This window comes from Balaenoptera ricei, chromosome 1, assembly GCF_028023285.1.
Source record: "Balaenoptera ricei isolate mBalRic1 chromosome 1, mBalRic1.hap2, whole genome shotgun sequence".
In the NCBI taxonomy this organism is placed as follows: Eukaryota; Metazoa; Chordata; class Mammalia; order Artiodactyla; family Balaenopteridae; genus Balaenoptera; species Balaenoptera ricei.
In genome coordinates this window covers 108,719,463-108,742,977 of record NC_082639.1, presented here as the reverse complement: position 1 = coordinate 108,742,977, position 23,515 = coordinate 108,719,463, and the positions used below count along the sequence as shown (strand labels likewise).

Here is a 23,515-nt window from a genome sequence, read left to right as displayed (position 1 = left end):
TTACAATGATAATCTATGTTTAATATTTATGTTTTTATAAATTTACATTTTTACTTGATGTTTTAAAATATGAAATACATTAAAAATCTGGGCTCACAGACGTAACTTCAATTTTTGAATTCTAAAAGCTTCGAATAAATCCGAAAATATACTAATACCAGTATTACAAAAAAGTAATTTTTGTCCAGTGTTACAATCACTATCTATTGTAGCTTTTGTGCCTATACATAGTTACTTTGTTTTCAACATACCTTCCCTCCCCACCATGTCTTAAAAATCATGGCTTTTATTGCTTCTCTTTGTCTTTTCCATCCTCACTTGTCTATGTGTACTTCTGATTGTTCACTCTCTGCTTCTGATTCTTTTACACCTTTGTTTGTATTTGAGATGCCTTCTTTCACCTGCTTCACATCTTTTTTGAACAAATGTTTCCTCCATGAAGCCTTTCTTACTTACACACAAATATAAATAGGTTCTCTCTGCTCTTTAATTGGGGGTTTCCTAGAAAAACATCCATAACAAAGCTTCCCAATGTGTGTTCCATGGAACAGTAATCACATGAGATGGCTAGAAAAGAAAGTAACTCCATGGTCAAATAAGTTTGGAAAATACTGAATAGCCTATCCCCCACTCCTTCTGGAAATTCATGAAGCATTTTTATTAAAGGTACTAAAGTCTAGCAACATGAAACAGGTTTAACTTTAACTTCGTAGGACCTAAGCTTTGACAGTGACAACCTAAACTAAACATCACCACTTTCTAGAAAATGCTGTTGTACAAAGTCAAATTCATACTGTATTTTTTGTTTACTGCTATGTTTTATTTTCTCTGTATCTTATCCACATTTATCAGTTTATAACATATGTACTGTACATGGCAATCTGAGGATAAGAATGAATAGGAGAATAGAAATGAATTCTTATCCTAGTTTATACTAAACACAGTATATATGTGTAAGGATGACCTATAAATGGATTTCAAAAAGCTATTCACTTTTCTATTATCAGGTTTTTAAAGACTTTTAAAACAAAGTGAAATTGATCTTCCAAAATGTATCTTGAAATGAAATTTTCTTTTTAAAAAATCTTTAATTTCAAATTTAAAATGAAAATATGATTAATATTTGGTCTTTATTATTCCAACTTAAATTTTTATAAACTCCTTGTTTTTGATAGGCTATTTTTAAAAATCCAGCAGCACTAAAGATATTGCTGTCCCTGTGAAATCCCTTCTTTGAGATGCATTTTCATATTAGCACAACAGCTATAAAAATACACGAAAGATTCTTAAATTCTATGAACTTCTAGAACTGCAAGATATTGTTATACAAATAGGTACATGAAATACTCAAAATAGGTAAATTGTTTCCAAATTAGTGTGTTTTCCAGGCATTCTCTAGTATTAATAAAAAGGCCTAAAAAATCTGTGTTCATTCCTTTGGATTATTAACCTTAAAATTTCACCTAGGGCATGCAGGATTAACTGGAAGAATTTAAAGCTTAAACACACAGGCCTGCATGAAACATGGTGTAATAAAAATGCATACCATAATTGCATTTAAAAACAACAATAGTTACCATTTGCTGAGCTTTCTTTATATATATATATATATTTTATTGAAGTGTAGTTGATTTACAACGTTGTGTTAATTTCTGTTGTACAGTGCTGAGCTTTCTAAATGTCAGGTAGTTTGCAAAGCACTTTATATGAATTATCTTTTTTAATACCACCAACAATCACATAAGGTGTGTTGTATTATTATTATCCCTATTTAAAGGCTTTAAGAGGTTAAGTAACAATTATAATGCCTATTGGAGTCCAAAGCCCATGTACTTTGCCAATTAACCACTATACAATATTGTATATCCCCCTACATATGTAAATCTATGTAAACAAAACTATGTAAAACCTCTATAGCAACAATTCTCGAAGTGTGCTCTGTGGTCAGATATAAGAAAGTCATTAATTAAGCACTTTCTATGTTCTACACCATCTTCAAGGTGCTGAGGAGGTAGTGGTGGGCAAAACAAAGTCCCTGCTGTCATGGGCTTACATTCTAGTTGGGGGTGACGGGACATGCATCTCAGTAAATAAACAAATAAATAAGGTAATATCTTATAATGGGAAAACGTACATAGAGAAAATAAAATAGGGTGATGCAATAAGAGAATGACAGGTAGGAGCAAAGCGGGGTAGGCTCTGGCTAGGACGATAGGGCTCAACCTCTAAGGAGATGACATTTGAGCTAAGATCTGAAAGACAAGGACATTAAGGCAAATTTTTCATATAAAGTGGTAATTTATAAAATGATAGTGATAATATAAATGGTAGTGTATTTTACATCCTTATTTGGCAAAATAAAAAGTTACCAAACTTATGATCTCACAAATTAAAAAACAGTAATTAAATGGTTATAAAATAACATCTGGTAACCCCTGGGCAATACACAGTATTAAGATGAGAGACAATGGATGTGTACGTTGCAGAAACTTGATAAAGGTCATTCTACAACATATCAATAAATCAGTGAATTCTCAAACCTTTTGGTTTCAGGATACCTTTACCCTCCTAAAAATTACTGAAGACCCCAAAGAGCTTTTGCTTATGTGGGTTAGTTATATTTATGCTCTTTACTGTATTATAAATTAAAACTAAGAATTTTAAAATATCTATTAATTTATTAAAAATAATAAAACCATTCAGTTAATAAGTTATACATATTTTATTAAAAATAACTATATTTGCAAGAGAAAAAATTTAGTGAGGAGAGTAGCACTGTTTTACATTCTTGAAAATCTAATGTTTGGCTTAATAGAAGACAACTAAGTTCTCATATCTGCTTCTATATTCAATTTATTGCTATATACGAGTTAATGAATTTTTTTCACCTCTGCAGCTCCGTGAAATCCTCAAAATAGACAGGCACAGAACTCACAGAAACAGAGTAAAATGGTGGTTGCCAGGAGCCAGGGAGTGGGGGAACGGGAAGACGTTGGTCAAAGGGTACAAACTTGCAGTTATAAGATGAATAAGTTCTGGGGATCTAACGTACAACATGGTGACTATAGTTAACAATATGGCATTATATACTTGAAAGTTACTAGAAGAGTACATCTTGTGGTAATCATTTTGCAATTTATACATGTATCTAATCATCACAACTTACACAATGTTACACGTCAATAATATATAAAAAAGCTGGGAAAAAACAGGCACAAGGGCTGTTTGGGAACCATTATACTATATATACCACACTATGGAACACTACAAAATACCAATAAACTTTGAAAGAAGTGGAACGCAGTCTAGCACAAAGGTAGAGAGTAGGCTCTGGAGTCAAGACTGCTTAGATTTTCATTCTGGCTCTACTGTTTACTAGCTATGAAACTTGAACAATTAATTTTACCTCACTGAGCCTTCAAGTGCTTCAGTTATATCATCTATAACATTTTCTTTATTATTTTCCCTTCATCAGCGTAATTTTACATATATATCACTAATAGCCTTACTAAGTAATAAAAATTACATAATATCAATACCTCATGAATTGTTATATTAAATGAGATCACATGATAAGAACTCAGGAAATGTTAACTATTTATTACTAAATCTATTAGTGATAATGTTTGTGACGTTAACTGTATTAATGATTGGAAATTTAATAAAGAACATTGTTAAATAATAACAAAGTACTTGTAAGCAACTCAGGCTTTGAACCCACCGTATTTCTTGTACTTCTCCCACTCACTCTCACCTTCTGCCTTCAGAGAACAAAACCAAGGGTGGAAAAAAAATTAAGCTTATGCTTAGCCACCCTGAAACCAGGCAGTCTCCCTTTCCTATGCTATAAAAATGTTCTGACAATTTCCTCAAAATAATCAGTTGACTTCCCTAAGCCTCGGTTTATAAGAATTTTAAGTGGGGACAACTCCTACCTTACAGAGCTTATGTTAGGATTATAAGAATATATATATATGTGTGTGTGTGTGTGTGTGTGTGTGTGTGTGTGTGTGATATCTAGTAAGGGTGCTCAGTGAATCATACCTTCACTCCAACCAAAAAGTGATAACTCTTCGAAACTGGTACAGCATATAAAAACTCATATTATCATACTTCCCAGAACAAGTTATTTTTGTTCAATTCTTATCTTAGTTACGAAACGTTAAGTTCCTCATAATTCCATCTCTTTCAGCGAGCGACCTAACAAAGTTTTACGTAGAGTAAGCACCCAATATTTCTAAATTAATTTTCTGAATTCTGTATCTTTAGACATAAGAATACACTATAAAAGAAATGTTAATAACTCAAGTAATGCTGACTGCCTCTTAGAGATCATCATTTTAAAATAATGTGTTATGCTACCATTTTAAAACTATCATGACAGTAAAGGGAACACAAAAACAGCACAGGATCCATTCAGGTCTTTTTTTAATTAAAAATGATAAGTTATAATGCCTAACATTAAAAAATCTTTTCCCTTCTAACAGTGAAACTTTCACTAAAGGAAATAATCAATCTCCTTTCTCCCCCCAGCCACCTCTGGTGGGTACCAAAGAAACCATAGGGTGAAAGTAAGTGAAACTAATCACTAGCAAGTGAAGTGAAGGAAGAGAGATGAGGGAAAGATAAAAGGCTGCAACCAAAATTTAAACCCACGGGCTTCCCTGGTGGCGCAGTGGTTGAGAGTCTGCCTGCCAATGCAGGGGACACGGGTTCGCGTCCTGGTCTGGGAAGATCCCACATGCCACGGAGCAACTGGGCCCGTAAGCCACAATTACTGAGCCTGCGCGTCTGGAGCCTGTGCTCCGCAACAAGAGAGCCCGCGATGGTGAGAGGCCCGCGCACCGCGATGAAGAGTGGTCCCCACTTGCCGCAACTAGAGAAAGCCCTCGCACAGAAACGAAGACTCAACACAGTCATAAATAAATAAATAAAAGAACGTGAATTTCTTTAAAAAAAAAAAAAATACTATAGTTTGGGAAGCAGGAATCCACTGAAGGTTTTAAAAAAAAAAAAAAAAATTTAAACCCAGCATATTAAACATTTTATTTCTTTCATCAAACAGCCTCTATTTCAATGTTTCTAAGAGAACAAGAAAAACAATGAGTTTTTTTTTTAGACTATCTTTATCTTAGCCAGAAAGACTTTAATGTTCTAAAGCACAAATGGAATTGTTGCCTTTTTCCAAAAGGAGTAACTAGGTTCTACTACTTCTCCACAAGATGTGCATCTCTCCAGTGTTCTATAACTAAAATCTGTGCATGCAGTGGAATCAAAAGCACTACAAAGCACCAACTCCTTTTTGTTTCCTTGACAAACAGATGAGAAACTCAGTCAAGGTGGTTTGTGCAACGGTGTTAAGTTTTTGAGTAATTTTTTTTTTACTAGGGTCTCTGAGCTCCTTCTACACATTAAAAAACCTCATGTAGTCTTAGTTCTCAGACGAAATTTTAAAACAACTAACCCAAAATATCCCCTTCGGACTTTTTAAAGTACTGCTGTAGAACACTAAACACTTGGGAAAAGTGAGAAAAAAAAAAGATTAAAAAAAAAGATCATAACTTGGGCTTCCCTGGTGGCGCAGTGGTTGAGAATCCACTGCCAATGCAGGGGACACGGGTTCAAGCCCTGGTCCGGAAGGATCCCACATTCTGCGGAGCAACTGGGTCCGTGCACCACAACTACTGAGCCTGCTCTGGAGCTCGCGAGCCACAACTGCTGAGGCCCATGTGCCTGGAGCCTGTGCTCCGCAACAAGAGAAGCCACCGCAATGAGAAGCGGGCGCACAGCAAGGAGCAGCCCCAGCTCGTCGCAAATGAAGGGGGCCCACGTGCAGCAACAGAGACCCAACGCAGCCCAAAAATTAATTAATTAATTTTTAAAAAAAGAGCCTCACAGCCCCTTCAGCCCCCTCTTTATCTTCCCACCAGCTGGCTTCACACTTGCAAATTGGTTTCCATCACCTGCCTGGTAGACAGAGGCTATTGCCAGCTGTACCTTGAATCCGGAGACCAGGGTGTTAGGAATCTTGGAATTGTAGCTTTCTCTGTCCATGACTGATGCCAGGGGGGTTAAAAAAATTAATTAATTAATTTAAAAATAAAAATTTAAAAAAAGATCATAACTGAATGACAAAAGCTTAGGAGAAAAGGGAGTTTGGATGCATCTATTATTTATTAGTTTATGAAAGGCAGGAAGCCAAATCACTAAGAATAAAATCATAAGTCTCCACTCTCGAAGAAATTACACACATACATACACTCACCCCTTCTCTACCAACAGAACTGAAATTTTGGGGTGGCCTGTTTAAGGAAATGTTAATATTAGTAATTTTCCATTGGAAATGGAAATTTCCAATGGAATTTTCAAGATATTTCCACACCACAAAATCACTTGAAGTTTGTCAATACTGTTTCACACTTTGATTTATGGGAATGTTTATTTGCTATATAATTTAACATTTAGCTTACTATGGGATGTACAGCAAAAGAATGTTTTACATATTGCTTTAAATCCACCTAAGGCCATGTATATAATACAACCCTTCTGCATTTGAGAGACAAAGCAGCTAAATGAAGAATATAACAACTGCTTGTGAAGTCTCATAATACACATTAAAAGGCTCATTTAGTATACACCATCACAATAATTACATGTAATAATTACGGTAGCTCATGTTTTGAAACACTGTCAGAAAACATGGAAATTACCTACATCTCTATGAACCTAGGGCAATGGATGGAAGAAAAGGTGACCTAGGCATCCAAAGGGCAGAGAGAATATTGATTATGCAATAATTTTACAACTGGGAATTATAACAGACCTAATGCCTAACTAATCCAGAAGTGACATTAAACCTAAACCAAGAGTAGAAATATGCAAGAGATCAAAATAGATTTATTACTTCTTTGGGGAGCTGAAAGTTTACCTTGAACCTCAGAAAGAACCAAACACAATAACACATTAGACCAAGTAAATAGAAAGAGGTATCTGAAATACCAGAATGCCCCAGAGCCTTCTCTCTGGACCTCTTCTCTATCTATACTTATTACTCTGTCTTACTACACTTACTTCTCTATCTACACTTACTTCCTAGTACATCTCTTCCAGGCTGATGGCTCCAAGGTCAATTTACATACTAAGCAGATACCCTGTGGTGACTGTCGCACAACTTTGTGAATATACTAAAACAAATGAACTGTACACTTTAAATGAGTGAAGTCTGTCAATAAATGTCAACTCTTTCTAGTCACTCAGCCAAAAAAACCCCAGAGTCATTCTTGATAACTCTCCTCTCTTACCCCACATTTAATTCATCTAGAAAGCCGTTTGGATCTACCTTCAAAACAGATCTAGAATTAAATTACTTCTTATAACTTTCACAAGCTTGTCCAAACCACCAATATTTTATCCCAGGATTACTTCAATAGCCACCTACTGGCATCCCTGTTTCTGCAGCAACTAGAATGATCTTTTAAAAACAGAAATCTGTTCACATCACTTCTCTGCCCCATCTCATTCAAAATAAAAGCCCAAGAATGCCTATAAAATTCTTTGTGATCTGCCCCTTCTGCCGTATCACCCACCATAATCTCCGAGTTCATCTGCTAATCCTTACTTTCACTACTCCTTTCCAGCCACAAAAGCTTTCTTGTTGTTCCTTCAACTCACCAGGCACACTCTAACCTCAAGATCTTTGTATTTTTCTGTTCTTTGTCTTGGAACATTCTCCTGTCACACTCTCCTATCTATATTGCCTATACCTCACTTTCCTGCTCAAATGTCAACATTCTCAGTGAGGCCTTCCCTTAGCACCTAATTTAAAACTACAAACTCTTGGGCTTCCCTGGTGGCGCAGTGGTTGAGAATCTGCCTGCCAATGCAGGGGACACGGGTTCGAGCCCTGGTCTGGGAAGATCCCACATGCCGCGGAGCAACTAGGCCCGTGAGCCACAACTACTGAGCCTGCGTGTCTGGAGCCTGTGCTCCGCAACAAGAGAGGCCGCGATAGTGAGAGGCCCACGCACAGCGATGAAGAGTGGCCCCCACTTGCCGCAACTAGAGAAAGCCCTCGCACAGAAACGAAGACCCAACACAGCCATAAATAAATAAATTAAAAAAAAAAAACAAAAGTACAAACTCTTGTAATACTCTGTATTCCCCTTCCCTGCTTTATATTTCTTTTTAGCACTCCTAATATTTTTTACCTTCTAATATATTTAATATTTTGTTTGTTTGGTGCTTGTCTCCTCTTCTGACAGTATAGGCTCTGAGAGGACAAAAATTTTTCTCTATTTTATTCACCTGCTTGTGTCCCCAGTGCCTGGCACAGTAGGTATTCAATAAATATTTGTTAAAAGAACTGAATGTAAACTAGGGATTTATAAGCAAAATTCACCTAGAAACTTAAAGTAAGAATTTGTACCTAGTCCACCTACATTTGTATACATGTGACATGTGATTAAAAAGCTATGGCAGGGGGCTTCCCTGGTGGCGCAGTGGTTGAGAATCTGCCTGCCAATGCAGGGGACACGGGTTCGAGCCCTGGTCTGGGAAGATCCCACATGCCGCAGAGCGACTAAGCCCGTGAGCCACAATTGCTGAGCCTGCGCGTCTGGAGCCTGTGCTCCGCGACAAGAGAGGCCGTGATAGTGAGAGGCCTGCGCACCGCGATGAAGAGTGGCCCCCACTTGCCACAACTGGAGAAAGCCCTCGCACAGAAACGAAGACCCAACACAGCCATAAATAAATAAATAAATAAATAAATAAATAATTAAAAAAAAAAAAAAAAAAAGCTATGGCAGGGACTTCCCCAGTGGCGCAGTGGTTATGAATCCGCCTGCCAATGCAGGGGACAGGGGTTCGATCCCTGGTCTGGGAAGATCCCACATGCCGCGGAGCAGCTTGGCCCATGAGCCACAACTACCGAGCCTGCGCTCTAGAGTCCACGAGCCACAACTACTGAGCCCGTGTGCTACAACTACTGAAGCCCGTGCACCTAGAGCCCGTGCTCCACAACAAGAGAAGCCAGGGCAATGAGAAGCCCGCGCATCGCAACGAAGAATAGCCCCTGCTCGCCGCAACTAGAGAAAGCCTGCACGCAGCAACGAAGACACAACACAGCCAAAAAAATAAGTAAATAAAATAAAATAATTAAAAAAAAAAAAAAGCTATGGCAGTACTGTTATACTCTGTATGTGTAGCCAACATATCTGCTACAAAGGATGAATTACAAGGAAAGTAAACAGTTAAAGGAATAGCTACATTTCAGATACCAGAGCTGCAGAAAATAGTTCCAGACCCTCAGATTTGTGCAATATCAAATACAAGATTATAGATTTCACTCTCCACTGACCAATGGAGGTACCAGTGTGGTACCCCAAACTTTTTGCCACCATAAAAATCCTTCTATTATTTAATCTAAAACACCTAACATTTAGAAATTTTTATCAAGTAGACAACTTTAGTAACTAACATGTTCAATTTGTTCTCCTTTTTAATTATAAATGACTATCAGAACTTCAAATCTATACAAGATAATCAGTTTTCCCACAGAAAGCAAAAATAAAAACAAAAATATCCACAAAGCTTCAAAATCTAGACATTATAGTTAATCTGCATGGCCTAATATTGTAGAAAATATTTTATGAATAGGAAAGGCTGTGTAGTACAGTGGCTAAGAGCGTATGCTCTAAATCAAGAATGCCTGGGTTGAATCCCGGATCCACCACTTATTAGCTCTCTAACCATGGGCAAGTTACTCAACCTCTCAGTGCCTCTGTTTTCCCATCTGTAAAGTGGGGATCATAACAATACCTACTTCAAAGAAGTATGAAGATTGAATGAATTAATACATGCAAAATGCTTGGAACAGTGCCTGGCACATAATAAGCACTGGATAAAAGTTAGCTAGAAAATTATTACCATCTTCACGGTCCATTCAAGGATCTGAGAAACCACTGCCGTACATCAAAAATAGTAAATTGCACTTTTCGAATTCTCTGCAACAAATTAATCCTGTATTAAGAGATTTTTTTTTTTTTTTTTTTTGGTCAGTCCATGTTTATGTAACAGTTTCTCTTGTGGAGAAAATACCAGATTGTACTGAGATTTTCTTCAAATGAGGAGGAGGAGAAGGGAAAGTAAAGGGGACAGAAGAAAAAAGATCGGCCATTAAAATAACTACTGGGACTTCCCTGGTGGCGCAGTGGTTAAGAATCCACCTGCCAATGCAGGGGACACGGGTTCGAGCCCTGTTCTGGGAAGGTCCCACATGCTGTGGAGCAACTAAGCCCATGGGCCACAACTACTGAGCCTGCGCTCTACAGCCCACGAGCCACAACTCCTGAAGCCCGTGCTCCGCAACAAGAGAAGCCACCGCAATGAGAAGCCGGCGCACCGCAACGAAGAGTAGCCCCCGCTCGCCACAACTAGACAAAGCCCGCGCACAGCAATTAAGACCCAACGCAGCCAAAAATAAATTAATTGATTAATTAAAAGAAAAAAGATAACTACTGAAGTGGGGTGATCAGTGGTGGCGGGAATGTTATTACTTTTCTAATCTTGTACATACTTAAAGTTCGTACCAAAAACAGCTGAAGGGAAATCTTAACAGCTTTTCTGCTCTACAAATGATTCTACTTTCCTATAACCCCCTTTTCTTCAAAAACTCATTTCAATTCTCATACACCTTCTAAAACAGACCAGCCCATTCAATGGTTAGAAGCAAAACAACTTGGAGATATCATGAACACAGTATTTTCCATTTTGTCCTACTAGTTCTTCAGAGAACTTGCTAATTCACTACAGAAAGGCTGATCCAAATCATCTCCCCCTGACTGGGAATGTAATTTCCAGCACTGTTCCCAAAACAAAGTAATTATTTCGAATAGTCAGGACCTTAAGACTATCTACATCATCACTGTCATCATAATAATCTGAACATATACATATATGCTAGGACCTATACTAAAATACCTGCATTATCTTCTTAAGTCTAGACAACAAGCCTATGAGAGATAATTATCTCTACTCACAGATCAGAAATTGAGACTCACAATTTAAGTACTGTGCCCAGGTATTAACTGATGGAATTAAGATTTGAACCTAGGTCTAATTCTAAAGTCTGTGTTTTTCTACTTTTCCATACTGATTTCCATGTTACATTAAAAATGGGACGGATGAACAAAATACAGAAATGACAGTCTAGTCAAATTGCACATCAAGCTCATATAAGAGCCATATTTTGAAACTGCCAACAACCATACCTATCATTTCTTTTACTAAATTATAAACGCTGCCTTCTGATAAACAGAAATTAAAACAATTCAAGTTCTTGATTAACTATTCCACAAAATTATATTGGCAAATATTTATTGATTACTTATTGTATGCCAAACACTGTTCTAGTTGCTTGGGGATGTAGCAGCAAAGAAGACATAGCCCTGTCATCCGGTGGAAGAAAATAAATAGTAAGCATATAAACAAATAAATAAGGTAATTTCATATACTGAAAATAAAGTGATGTGTTAGAATGCAACTGAAGGAACCATGTTAAATAAGATCATTAGGGAAGGCCTTTCTGAGGAGGTAATATTTGAGCTTGGATCTAAATGATGGGAAGATAGGATTGGAAGAAGCCTGAGAGGTAGTATGCAGGGCAGGTGGTGTAGGAACTTGTAGACCTTTTACTTGTAGTAAAAAGAAGTTTAACCCTTAAAGCCTGTTGCAATGGGATATCACTGAAGGATTTTAAAGCACAGAAATGACATCGGTTTAGGCTACAGAAAGATCACTTTTGAAAAATGATAGCAATGGAAGCTTCAATCAAACAAATTAAAACAAGTCTGAAAAAAATCAGTAGAACCCACCATGGAGTGTGTCTTCAGGAAGACTACTTGCCTTCTCTAAGTTATTTCCTTTATTGTTTTTTAAATTTTTATTTATTTATTTTTTGGCCATACTGCACAGCTTGCGGGCTCTCAGTTCCCCGACCAGGGATTGAACCTGGGCCACAGCAGTGAAAGCCCGGAATCCTAACCACTAGGCCACCAGAGAACTCCCTCAATTATTTCCTTTAAAGTGAACAAAAGTCTCTTATTACACATTATGAAATAAAGGATAAAAATGAAAATATCTCAGAAAGAGTTAACAGTTACTTAAACTCACACTGAGGTCTAAATATAAATTACTAAATAATGGATGTCAAAAGAAAAAAAGGACAAGCAAAAGGGGCATCAGGAAGATGGACAGAAAGGCTGGGAATGCCAAAGACACCTATTTCACAAATTTGCCTAAAGCTGACTTAAAAACCAAACTCGAACTAAAATAATTCTAACACCAATCTCCTGAATATTTCTCTCAAAAGGCTTTACTTACAATAAGATAAACGATGTTCACTCAATGTAAATATAAAACAACTACAAATTACCCTTAACCATTTTAGAAAGTTAAGTTGCATTCCACCAGACAAAAAAAAAAAATCAGGTTTATAGAAAGCCAAAAGCATTTAACTATACAAACTATATATAATGCACTTCAAATGAAGTACTGTCTTCCTAGAGCAATCATTTTTTTCACTCTTAAAATATCAACAAGGGAAATAAGCTCAGGCACAATATCAAAAGTAGAGGCAGAAAAATTCTGGCTCCAGTGTATCTCGTTATCGCTGACTGGAAAAAATATTGTAATTGCATTTGTAATCCCACAGGCAGGGATGGCGACCAACTTATCCTTGCAAATGATGTAACCATACAGTTAAAGCACCAGAGCCCAAAGGGAGGAAAAGTAAAAATGTTTTAAAACAGGAAGAAAAATATGTTTAAGGAGAATACGTCCTCAGGCTTGAGCACTGCTTGCTACCACTGGTGTACCAAAAACATTGAAGAATAATCATGAAAACATTACTTTACAAAGTTAAATGTGGCCACTGTCATCTGATATGGTGGAGTCAAATCCCAACTCCACCATTTTACTGTATAAATTTAAGCAGCTTACTTAACATTTCTGAGGCTTAGTTTCCACATCTGTAAATCAATTATTAAAAAATCTACTTCTTAGCGTTAGTTTAAGGTATAATGAGATACTAGATATATTGTAAATGACAAAGGGCTGGGCACATAGTAGATACTATGTGAGTCTTTGATAATGACTGGTACTTGATATTGTATGTTCTAATTTTACCTCTTGGAAAGAAGTAACTTTGATCTGCTATTGGTAAATATAGGTAATCCTGCCTTGGTTATACAACCCTTTCTGCATATATTATTCAAAGAGCCACAAAATATCTCTCCCAACAATAACTTTATACACAAATGATTTGAAGTTTGGGGTCTATGATTTTGTAAGTTTTATCCATCTGTTCCCTAAAAGTAAACACAAATTAAAACACTATAGGGTCAATAGCAAAAGTGGAATAAGAAGAATAAGTGGACGATGGGTCTCACTGGTGACATGCCATAGACAGGAAGCAACAACAGACCTAAAATTCAAATAGATATACATGGATTTAGGGTCAACCCTCTCTTCTCAGCAGGAAGCAACAAATGACTTCTCCACACTTTGTCCTAAAAGATCTGAAATTTTCTGCAAACAAGCCATGCTTCCTGACAGTCTAATAGACCTCTTTTCTGCAGTAACGCAGCAAAGTGAAAAAAACTCCACGATGTAGACAAAAAAACAATTAACTGGGGTAAAAGAGTAGTACCTATTCAAAAGCACACTTCCTGATTCTTTGTTTTGATTACCTATGAAACCAATTCCTATTCTTTAAAAAGGTATCTGAACTGGTTGAAAAGTAGCCGGATATGTTTTCCATTTTATGGTGTTAGTGGCGATACTGACTACGGTTGTTTCCGGTCAGTATCAAGAAGCCTGTATTTTACCGCAGCAAATATAGCTACAAAAACCTCTCAGGTGGTCGCCTCAGCTCTATGTGGAGCTCACGTTACCTCTTCATCTAGGTAAGGCCCTTCTAATTACACATCACAAGTTTTAGGTCAGTGGAAAATAGAATGGTCCCACATATTCCAGCGAAATAGGTGCATTTACTACTGCTTAAACCATAGCGTGTCTATCATCAGGAAAACAAGAAATCATTAACACGTCAGGGCCTATAAGAAATAAACGGACGCGACAATTTCTGTGAAGGTTCAGTAAAAACAACATCACCTTACAAGGCTCTAAAACAACATGTAAATCTCAACAGACTTGGGCCCAACGGCCCAAGGTCACACCAAGTCAGTCGCTATAAAATCCAAGAAATGATGAGCCTCCTGCAGTTCAGGACAGTCCTGGCTAGGAATAGGGTCTGAGTTTGGGTACACTCTGGTCGAAGATTTAATATGAACAACCCCAACCGAATGCAGCGGCTCCACAGGAAAACCCTAAGCGTTTCGGGTAGTATTTCCTTCCATCCCCCGTCTTCCCTTCCCTAGTCACCCCTCAACACTCACATCTCCGGAGCCACTTCATCCAATGGTAGACGATAGTAGTGTGGTGTTTCTTGTTCTCTATACACCAAGACGACAGGCCTTGAATAGATTCCATGGTGTTAGTTACCGACTGGAATTTTCGATCCAACGAGGACTCCAGAGCCCCTGCCGAAGAGGCCGACGAGGAGGAGGCCTTACTGCCGCCTCCGCCGCCGCCGGCCGCCATCTTCCCGGTTTGCACAAGCGCTGCTGCTCCTCTGGCGGCCGCGGCGGCGGCGGCGACGGCGGCGGGAGCGGGCAAAACAATCACTGCGAGTGCGTGAAAGCCGCAGGTGGGGAGGGAGGCCAGGGGGTGGGGATGGTGCACGCGCTAGGCTCTTCTGGAGGTAGGACGGGAGGACCAGTTGCTGGGCACGCTGGCGGCTCCTACACGCTGCAAAGAGGGGCTGCGGGTTTCGAAGGTTTATCGGAATTGTTCAAGGGATTGTGTTTAAACCAGTCAGTAATCACGGAAGAATTAAGCAGAAAACAGGTCCTGCAAAGCCTTTCTAAACGCCTAGCCCGGAAATTAATGGTTTTATACTCTTCGGCTCTCAACGCTTAAGGCCCTTCCCCACACTCCTCTAAGAGCGGGCATGAATATCTTAAAGTTAATACTACCCGACTGCCCCTTCAGATGCAGAAATCTTTCTCTCTCCTTTAGATCCTCTAGAACAGAAAGGCCCAAGGCTACCTAGTCAGGATTTTTTTTGCAACGCAATAGCAGCAAAGGGACAGCAACACTATCGCGCACGCGCTGCTTGGCCCCGCCCCCCTGCTTCCTTCTCAACCTAGAAAAAGCAGAGGGAGGTGTGATGGCGGGGCAATCTGGCCAATCAAGGGAGAAGAACGAGAAGCGCGCGCAGAAGCCCACAAGCCCCAAGGGCTAAGGAGGCGCTTCGATTATTCGTGCGCCTGCGCAGCAGGCCAGCGCGTAGCGGGTTGGGAGGAAAAACGGGGAGAGAAGGGTGGGAGAGGGAGTTGGTCAAACTAAGGAGAGGTTGGGGGAGGGGCTTCACCGCTCCGCCCCGCGTTTTGCTTCCTAGCGAGGTGTCTCTCTTGGGGCTGTCCAGCTCACACAGCAAGGCCGAGAAACTCCCACCGCTCAGCGGCCACTGTTATTTTCTGGCACCTGCAGCTGCCGCCGCCGCCGCTGCTAATTCCTCGGGGCACCAACGCGCCACAAAGTCGCTGGCAGCCATCTTGCAGTGCCTCAGAGGATGCGCATGCGCCAGCTCAAGCGAGCCATTCACTACGCAGACTCCCAGACCAAACAATTTTTTACACTCCCCTGGGACGATAACACTCACAGCCACTTGACTTTTTGGATTATAGGAAGAGGAAGTAAATGAAGTGAAACGAAAATTTTCCCCGTAGAATTTTCGAGACGCGGAAACAATAAATGGCAAGATGTGATCTCACCTTCGCCAGTTATGATACAGTCTCACAATTGCATAATACATTATAGTTTACAAAAGCCTTAGATATTTATTGTTACACTGATTAGCACAACCTAGATTAACCGTGCAATTGCATATGCCTATGTAAATCCTCTGGGCAGATTTGGAGACTTCTTTGTTCCACTGAACACATGCAGTTAGTGTATTTTAATTCTTTCACGTCTTCCCAGTAGACTCACGTTTTTTGAGGCAGGGAACCTGTTTTGTCAAGCTCACATATAGTATTTGTTAATTCAACAAAAAGTTGTTGAACGTCTTGTGCCAAGTACAGTTTTAGATGTGGGGGAGTAACATAGCAAAATAGACAAAAATCCCTTTCAGCTGGGGCTTATTGGCAGCAGACCATAAAAAATATATATCAGGGAGTAATAAGTTCTATGAAGTAGCATGAAGCAGGGTAAGGAAGAGAGAGGGGTTGTGTGTGTGGTCCTTAAGGGAATGGGAATGGTGGTTTGGTGACCAAGGAAGGCTTCTGGAAGGAAGTGATACTTGATCTGAATGTTGAGCACAAGGTAACCAAGCAAATATGGGGGAGGGGGAGAAAAACATGCTGACAGGTGGAACAGCAAGTGTAAAGGACCTAAAACAGGAATGTCTTGATATATTAGAGGAAGAATAAGGAGGCCATTGTGGCTAGAGAAGAAGACAAGTGATAGAATATGAGATCTGAGAGGTGAAGGGAGAGAGTTCATGTAGGGCCTGGAAGGCCACTGTAAAGACTTTGGCTTTTAACTTTGAGGTGGGGAACACTTAGGCAGAGCAGTTTTAAGCAGAAAAGTTACATAGCATTCTTTTTAAAAGATTACGTTGGTTGCTATGTTGAAAATAGACTGACTGCAGAGCCACCAGTTAAGGAGGCTATTGGAGTAATCCAGACAAGGAAATGATGGTGGCTTCTACTAGCATGGCAAAAAAAAAAAAGAGAAGTGGCGTCAGATCCTGGATATAGTTTGAAGGTAGAGTCGAAAGGATTGCTTATGGACTTGAGGGGAATATGAGAAGAAGAAAAAAAAAAGAGTCAAATATGACACCAAGGTTTCTGACCTGATTAACTAGAACAGTGTTTCTCAGCCTTTTTTTCCATTGCTGTTGACCCTAAAGATTCTTCTTAGATATTTTTTCCTATTCCCTCAACCCCCATGAAATGTTAATGCCACAGTTATATTGTATATCTGTCTATGTACTGTCTGTATATTTGTGCTTTATACAAGAGTAAGCATGAAGTTTACTTTTTATTCAATGCAGAGTTGAGTGACTAAAATCTTTGTTAAAAATTTAAAAAAAAATTTTTTTATAGAGACTGCAGCTTTAAATTTATTTTATTTTTATTTATTTATGGCTGTGTTGAGTCTTCGTTTCTGTGCAAGGGCTTTCTCTAGTTGCGGCAAGCGGGGGCCACTCTTCATCACGGTGCGCAGGCCTCTCACTATCGCAGCCTCTCTTGTTGCGGAGCACAGGCTCCAGAGGCGCAGGCTCAGTAGTTGTGGCTCACGGGCCCAGCTGCTCCACGGCATGTGGGATCTTCCCAGACCAGGGCTCGAACCCGTGTCCCCTGCATTGGCAGGCAGATTCTCAACCACTGCGCCACCAGGGAAGCCCCTAAAAAAAAAATATTTTTTTTTTGATGTCTTTCTTCCATTGAATTCTTTTTTTTTTTTTGATATTTATTTATTTATTTGGTTGTGCCAGGTCAGCTGCGGCTCGCGGACTTCTTAGTTGTGACATGCAAACTCTTAGTTGCGGCATGCATGTGGGATCTAGTTCCATGACGAGGGATCGAACCCGGGCCCCCTGCATTGGGAGCACGGAGTCTTATCCACTGCGCCACCAGGGAAGTCCCAAAACTTAAAAAATTTTAATGCTAATAATATTTAACTTTATAACTGTATTTGCTGAGTAAACTTTAATGTAATTTATGTATATAAATTGTAATTCACTGCATTACATATGTAACTTAACAATTTTTATAAATACATAATAGCAATGAAATCAGTTTTTGATTTTTTTTTTTTTTTGGCCACACCGCGCGGCTTGTGGGATCTTAGTTCCTTGACCAGGGATCAAACCCGGGCCATGGCAGTGAAAGCGCCGAGTCCTAACCACTGGACCACCAGGGAATCAGTTTTTTTTTTTTAAATTTATTTTATTTATTTAATTATTTTTGGCTGCGTTTGGTCTTCGTTGCTGTGCACGGGCTTTCTCTAGTTGCGGCGAGCGGGCTTCTCATCGCGGTGGCTTCTCATTGCGGAGCACGGGCTCTAGGCACACGGGCTTCAGTAGTTGTGGCTTGCAGGCTCAGTAGTTGTGGTGCATGGGCTTAGTTGCTCCGCGGCATGTGGGATCTTCCCAGACTAGGGCTCGAACCCGTGTCCCCTACATTGGCAGACGGATTCTTAACTACTGCACCACCAGGGAAGCCCGGGAATCAGTTTTTTAAAAATCATTCAAAACTGTTATATTTCCAGCAGAAGTAAAATAATTGAAAAATTAATTTCTTAAAAAATTTTAGTGAACTTTTTTTTTAAGTATTTATTTATTTATTTATGGCTGTGTTGGGTCTTCGTTTCTGTGCGAGGGCTTTCTCTAGTTATGGCAAGCGGGGGCCACTTTTCATCGCGGTGCGCGGGCCTCTCACTATCGCGGCCTCTCTTGTTGCGGAGCACAGGCTCCAGAGGCGCAGGCTCAGTAATTGTGGCTCACGGGCCCAGCTGCTCCGTGGCACGTGGGATCTTTCCAGACCAGGGCTCGAACCCGTGTCCCCTGCATTGGCAGGCAGATTCTCAACCACTGCGCCACCAGGGAAGCCCTTAGTGAACTTTTAACTTTATTTTATTTATTTATTTTTGGCTGCATTGGGTCTTCGTTGCTGTGCGTGGGCTTTCTCTAGTTGCGGCTGGCAGGGGCTACTCTTCGTTGCGGTGCACGGGCTTCTCATTGCGGTGGCTTCTCTTGTTGCGGAGCACGGGCTCTAGGCACGCGGGCTCAGTAGTTGTGGTGCACGGGCTTACTGACTTTGCATACAATTTTTGTATCTTCCATGAACTCAATGTCATTGCTGCTTGTGTCACACCCAAGAAAATGAGAGAAATTAAATAAGGAGTAAGATTTTGTTGGGTAGAGTTGAGCTTTGGAAGGTGACAAAGCATTGTAATATCTAAGACTTTTTCATCCCCCAAGAGCCAACTTTTTCCCCATGTGGGGTGATATTGCTCCCTCGGAGAATGGATTGCCATTTTCTCAGACGGACCAGGGGAGGAAAGGGGAAGGAGCAGTCCTGTGAGAAATGAGTAGAAATAGGGATTTCAGTTAAATATCTTGAGTTTGAGATGTCAGAGGCATAAATGGCACCAGATATTGTGAGTCTAAAGTTCATGAAAAAGTTCTTGGTAGGAAACATCAGTCTGAGAACTGTCAGTATATAGATGATCTTAAAGCCATGAGATGGATGAGGTTGCCCAGAAGTGAGTGAGCGTAGATAGAATAGAGGACCAAGGACTGGGCTATAAGGAACAAGTTTCAAAGGATATTGAAAAGGAATGACCAGCGAAGGAGAACCCAGAAAGTAATGTTCTGAAAGCCATGTAATGAATATTTGTCAAGCAGGAGGGAGTAATTGTGTCAGGTGTTGCTGCATAGGTTGCATAAGTTGAGGACTGAGATAACCACTGAATCTGGCAAACACAGTAGTCACTGGTGGTCTTGACAAGGGCTGTTTCCAGGAAGTGAAGTGATTGGAGAGGGTTCTAGAGAGAATGGGAGATGTGGAGTTATCATGTGTAGACAACTCTTTCAAGAAATAAAATGGGAGCAGAGAAATGGAGCTGAAGCTGGCGGGAAATGTGGGTTCAAAAGGTCATTTCTTTTTTCCAAGGTGGGAAATAATGTAGCTATTATCAGATGCTACAGTTGATACAGGATAGAGATGGGAGAATTGCTGGCTGATTTCCTTGAGTAAGTGGGAGAGGATAGGATCAGGTGATAGGTCCATAGACAGTTCCTTTCTTGTAACAGGAAGGTAGAGAATCTAGGTAGAGATTCAGGTAGGTTGATAGACTTGTTGGTGAGAATGTGCAGAAATTCTCTTCAATTGCTTCTCTTTTCTCAGTGAAATAGGTAGGCACTGCAATAGGTGCTGAGGAAGCACACTCTTAAAAAGCATCAAAGATCTATTAATTGCTAATTCCAGTGCACTGTTTACAGTCTCAGCCTTCAGCTTTTTCTGTTAGTGCAATAGTTTAGAGTAAGACACTTAGAACCAGACTGCTCAAATTCAGCCTCTGCCTCTTGCCATTGGCAATTTACTCTCTGTGGTGCTATAATTATTAAATGAGTTAATGTGCGTAGAGTGCTTAAAGTAGTGCCTGGCTTAGTAAAGGCTTGATGACGTTGATGTCAGCTATTATTTTACTTAAATCTTTCTTAAAATTCATTTCCCTTTGCTTCTGTTAAATATACAATCATTAATCAGATCCCACTAAATGGATCCTTTCTCTGCCCATTGCTAGTTTTCTTACCCCCTTGTGTTTGCCAAAATTCCATTTTTAGCCCTTCTCTCATTTTTCTGCTCATTCTCTCCCAAAGATTAAATTTATCACCTGCATTCAGATTTTTTCAAGTTGGATATCCTAGTTATCTTTGATTCTACCCCTTCAACTGGTTATCAAATCTTGTAGACTTCTACCTATATATTTCTTGCATGAATTCCCTTTTCATTCCCCTTGCCCTCTACCTAGATTATCATCACCTTTCTAATCTATATATCAACAGCATCAGGATCAGCTTCCTAGTATATCTCTTCAGCTTATATACATTACCAGACTAATCTCCTAGTTTTCCTCTACTCAAAAAACAAAACCAAAAAACTTCTTCCTTGTTATGTACCAAGTTAAGTAAAAGCCCTAACTTTTAAGACCCTCCACAATGGTTCCAATCTAACTTCCCAGTATTATCTCAAATGCCTTTCCTCCAAGATTCCTTGGGCTCCAAACTGTTCCTTTTCCTTAAATGTATCCTGTAATTTTCTATTTATAATTAATTCTGCCTAAAATATCCTCTTCTATTACCAAAATTCTACCTATCTTTCAAGAACTATCTTAAATTGCCTCTTTCAGGCAAACTTCCCTGATCATTCCAACTGGATCGAATCTCTCTTTTGAACAGCAGCATTTTCTGCCCTGAATAAAATTACATGTATCTTAACTACAGAATATTGCATTGAATAACATGCAAAAGCACCCTGATTGCTAAACAGTGTTAGTTATGACTGAATTGTCTTATCCAAAAATAATTATTTGGTACCTATATTACAATGATATTGCCATTGTTCAAGATATTTCTGGAAATTCAAGGTAAGCCACATATAGGAAGGAAAAAATCAGTCCAGTAACTTTATATTTGCATTTTTTAACAAAGAAAGCTATTATCTACTTTGATCATCTCACTTAATTCTCCATGATAAATTCCAAATGACTTTTAAAGTTCTTTCCAGAACGCTACAGAGCACAAATAACTGCCGTTAACTACAGATACACATATAGCTTCAGATTATGAAAGATATTACTAAAGTTCACAATGTATTCTAAGTGATAACAGCATCCCAAGATAGGAACTATTCTGAGTCTAGCATTCATTTGAAAGAACACATGTTCCTACCACCTATTTCACAAATGAAGCAGCATGTGTAGGAACTAAGTTTGGGTTTTAGTCAAACCTGGGTTCAAATTAAACTCCATCACTTACTAGCCATAACCTTGGAGCAAATTACTTACTCACTGTTAACTTCAGATTTCTCACCTCTAAAATCTACTTTCCTCATAAATTTGTTCTGATAAAGGAGGCAATGCTTATCGAGCACAATGCTTAATACAGTACAGGATCAGATAAATGAAAAAACCACCACCACCCTGAAGCACACGGAGTTAAGACTTAAAACAAGGATTAAGTCTCATTATGGGTACAGTAAGCCCCCTACAGACGAACCTTCAAGTTCAGAACTTTCAAAGATGCAAACATGCCCCTGTATGCCAGCTGTTGTACTGTACTACTGTACTTTTCAAGGAACTGTACTGTAAGATTCAAAATGTTTTGTTTGTTATGTATTATCTGTGTGAAAAGTATTATAAACCGATTACAGTACAGCAATTGTGTGAGTTGGGTACCTAGGCTTTGTTGGATTTACGAACAAATTGGACTCATGAACGTGCTTTCGGAATGGAACTCATTCTTTTATGTAGGGAACTTACTGAACTTTATAATGAACAAAGACTCCTTTTAGGTCTTCAGCAAACAGTACATTTTTGAAGTTGTGTATAAATTATTTACACGCATATTTGTAATAAATCCTTTAATAGAAGCAAAAGCACTTACTTCTGACAATGAAGTTTTCCCCTGGATTTGTTTAAATCACAAAATATCAATTCTCTAGCTCCTAAGTCTCACAGATATAGGCTTTAGATTTCTTCCTGCTCTAGGAATTAGTTGTCATCTGTCTGGGTTATAGTTTGCTTATCTCTAAAAAAGAGAGGTTGTACAGTTTTTCCGTAAGTCCTTTTGCAGTCCCTTGTCTCTTTCCACCTTTTTTATCCTAGCACTCTCTAATACTGCCTTAAAATTGGAACTCTAACTAGGGCCTGAAACAGTAACTTTTTAATTCTTAAAAATTATATTTATTTTTGGCCATGCCACGTGGCATGCGGGATCTTAGTTCCCCAGCCAACGATCCAAACCGTGCCCCCTGCATTGGGAGCACGGAGTCTTAATCACTGGACCACCAGGGAGGTCCCCACATTTTTTTTTAAAGGGGTTAATTTGATAACATAGAATGTTTTAACTTCTGGTCAAGTATTCATTCTGACACTACTTCCTAGTAAACTCCAATTAGCAGGGAGGAACTCTAATGGCTCCTATGTTCAATCCGTTCTCAATACATCCTCAACAGGCAACATGAAATGGAAGGATATTTATGGTAAGAATTTTGGACTTCTATGGATACTTATTCTGACCCAAATACTCCTAAAACCAATCCAGAAACATTAAATGCTTAAACAGAACTGCATCTTGTCAGATTCTTGGGGGCGGGTGGGAAAAAGAAATTACACATTGTCTTTTAGAAAAGGATTGGTTTCTTTAATTAGTAAAGAGAAGAAATAGGCTAAATTCCCAAATCCTATTCCCTTTTACAAACTGACCCATAACATCCTCTTTGGACTCTCCTTCTGTGTCCATTTCACCCACGACACACATTCTCATATATTCACCCATATGAGGAACTAATTTCCTGTTAAGACTACTCAGCCAAGACCAGAAGTAATCTGTCAACCTCGTGACTATCCACTGAAGGTTAAGAGATGGAAATTCCCTCTCCCCTATCCACTTAATACCTTTTCCTTCTTCACTCTGCTCCAGGAAAACGGTATTTATCATTCTTGCTCTAAGATGAGGTCAGAAATTTCCATTATCCAATCATCCATCCATTCGTTCATCCATTTATATATACATAAATATCAATGACAAAATTTTCTTTTTCCACAGCAATTGCTAGAAGTCTGGAGAAAAGATCACCTGAAGACCCAAACTCCAATACCT

At 39.2% G+C, this 23,515-nt stretch overlaps 1 protein-coding gene across 7 annotated transcripts in view; it reads right to left on the bottom strand.

Annotated features, from left to right (window-relative positions):
- RPRD2 (regulation of nuclear pre-mRNA domain containing 2) overlaps positions 1-15,678 on the bottom strand; it is an 87,152-nt gene extending 71,474 nt beyond the window's left edge. For all 7 annotated transcript variants that reach the window (XM_059930153.1, XM_059930163.1, XM_059930173.1 and 4 more), the window contains exon 1: positions 14,454-15,678. In XM_059930153.1, coding sequence (XP_059786136.1) covers positions 14,454-14,658 — 205 coding nt within the window. In that variant the 5' untranslated portion in view covers positions 14,659-15,678. The remainder of the gene's footprint in view (positions 1-14,453) is intronic.
- Positions 15,679-23,515: the final 7,837 nt, after the last annotated feature.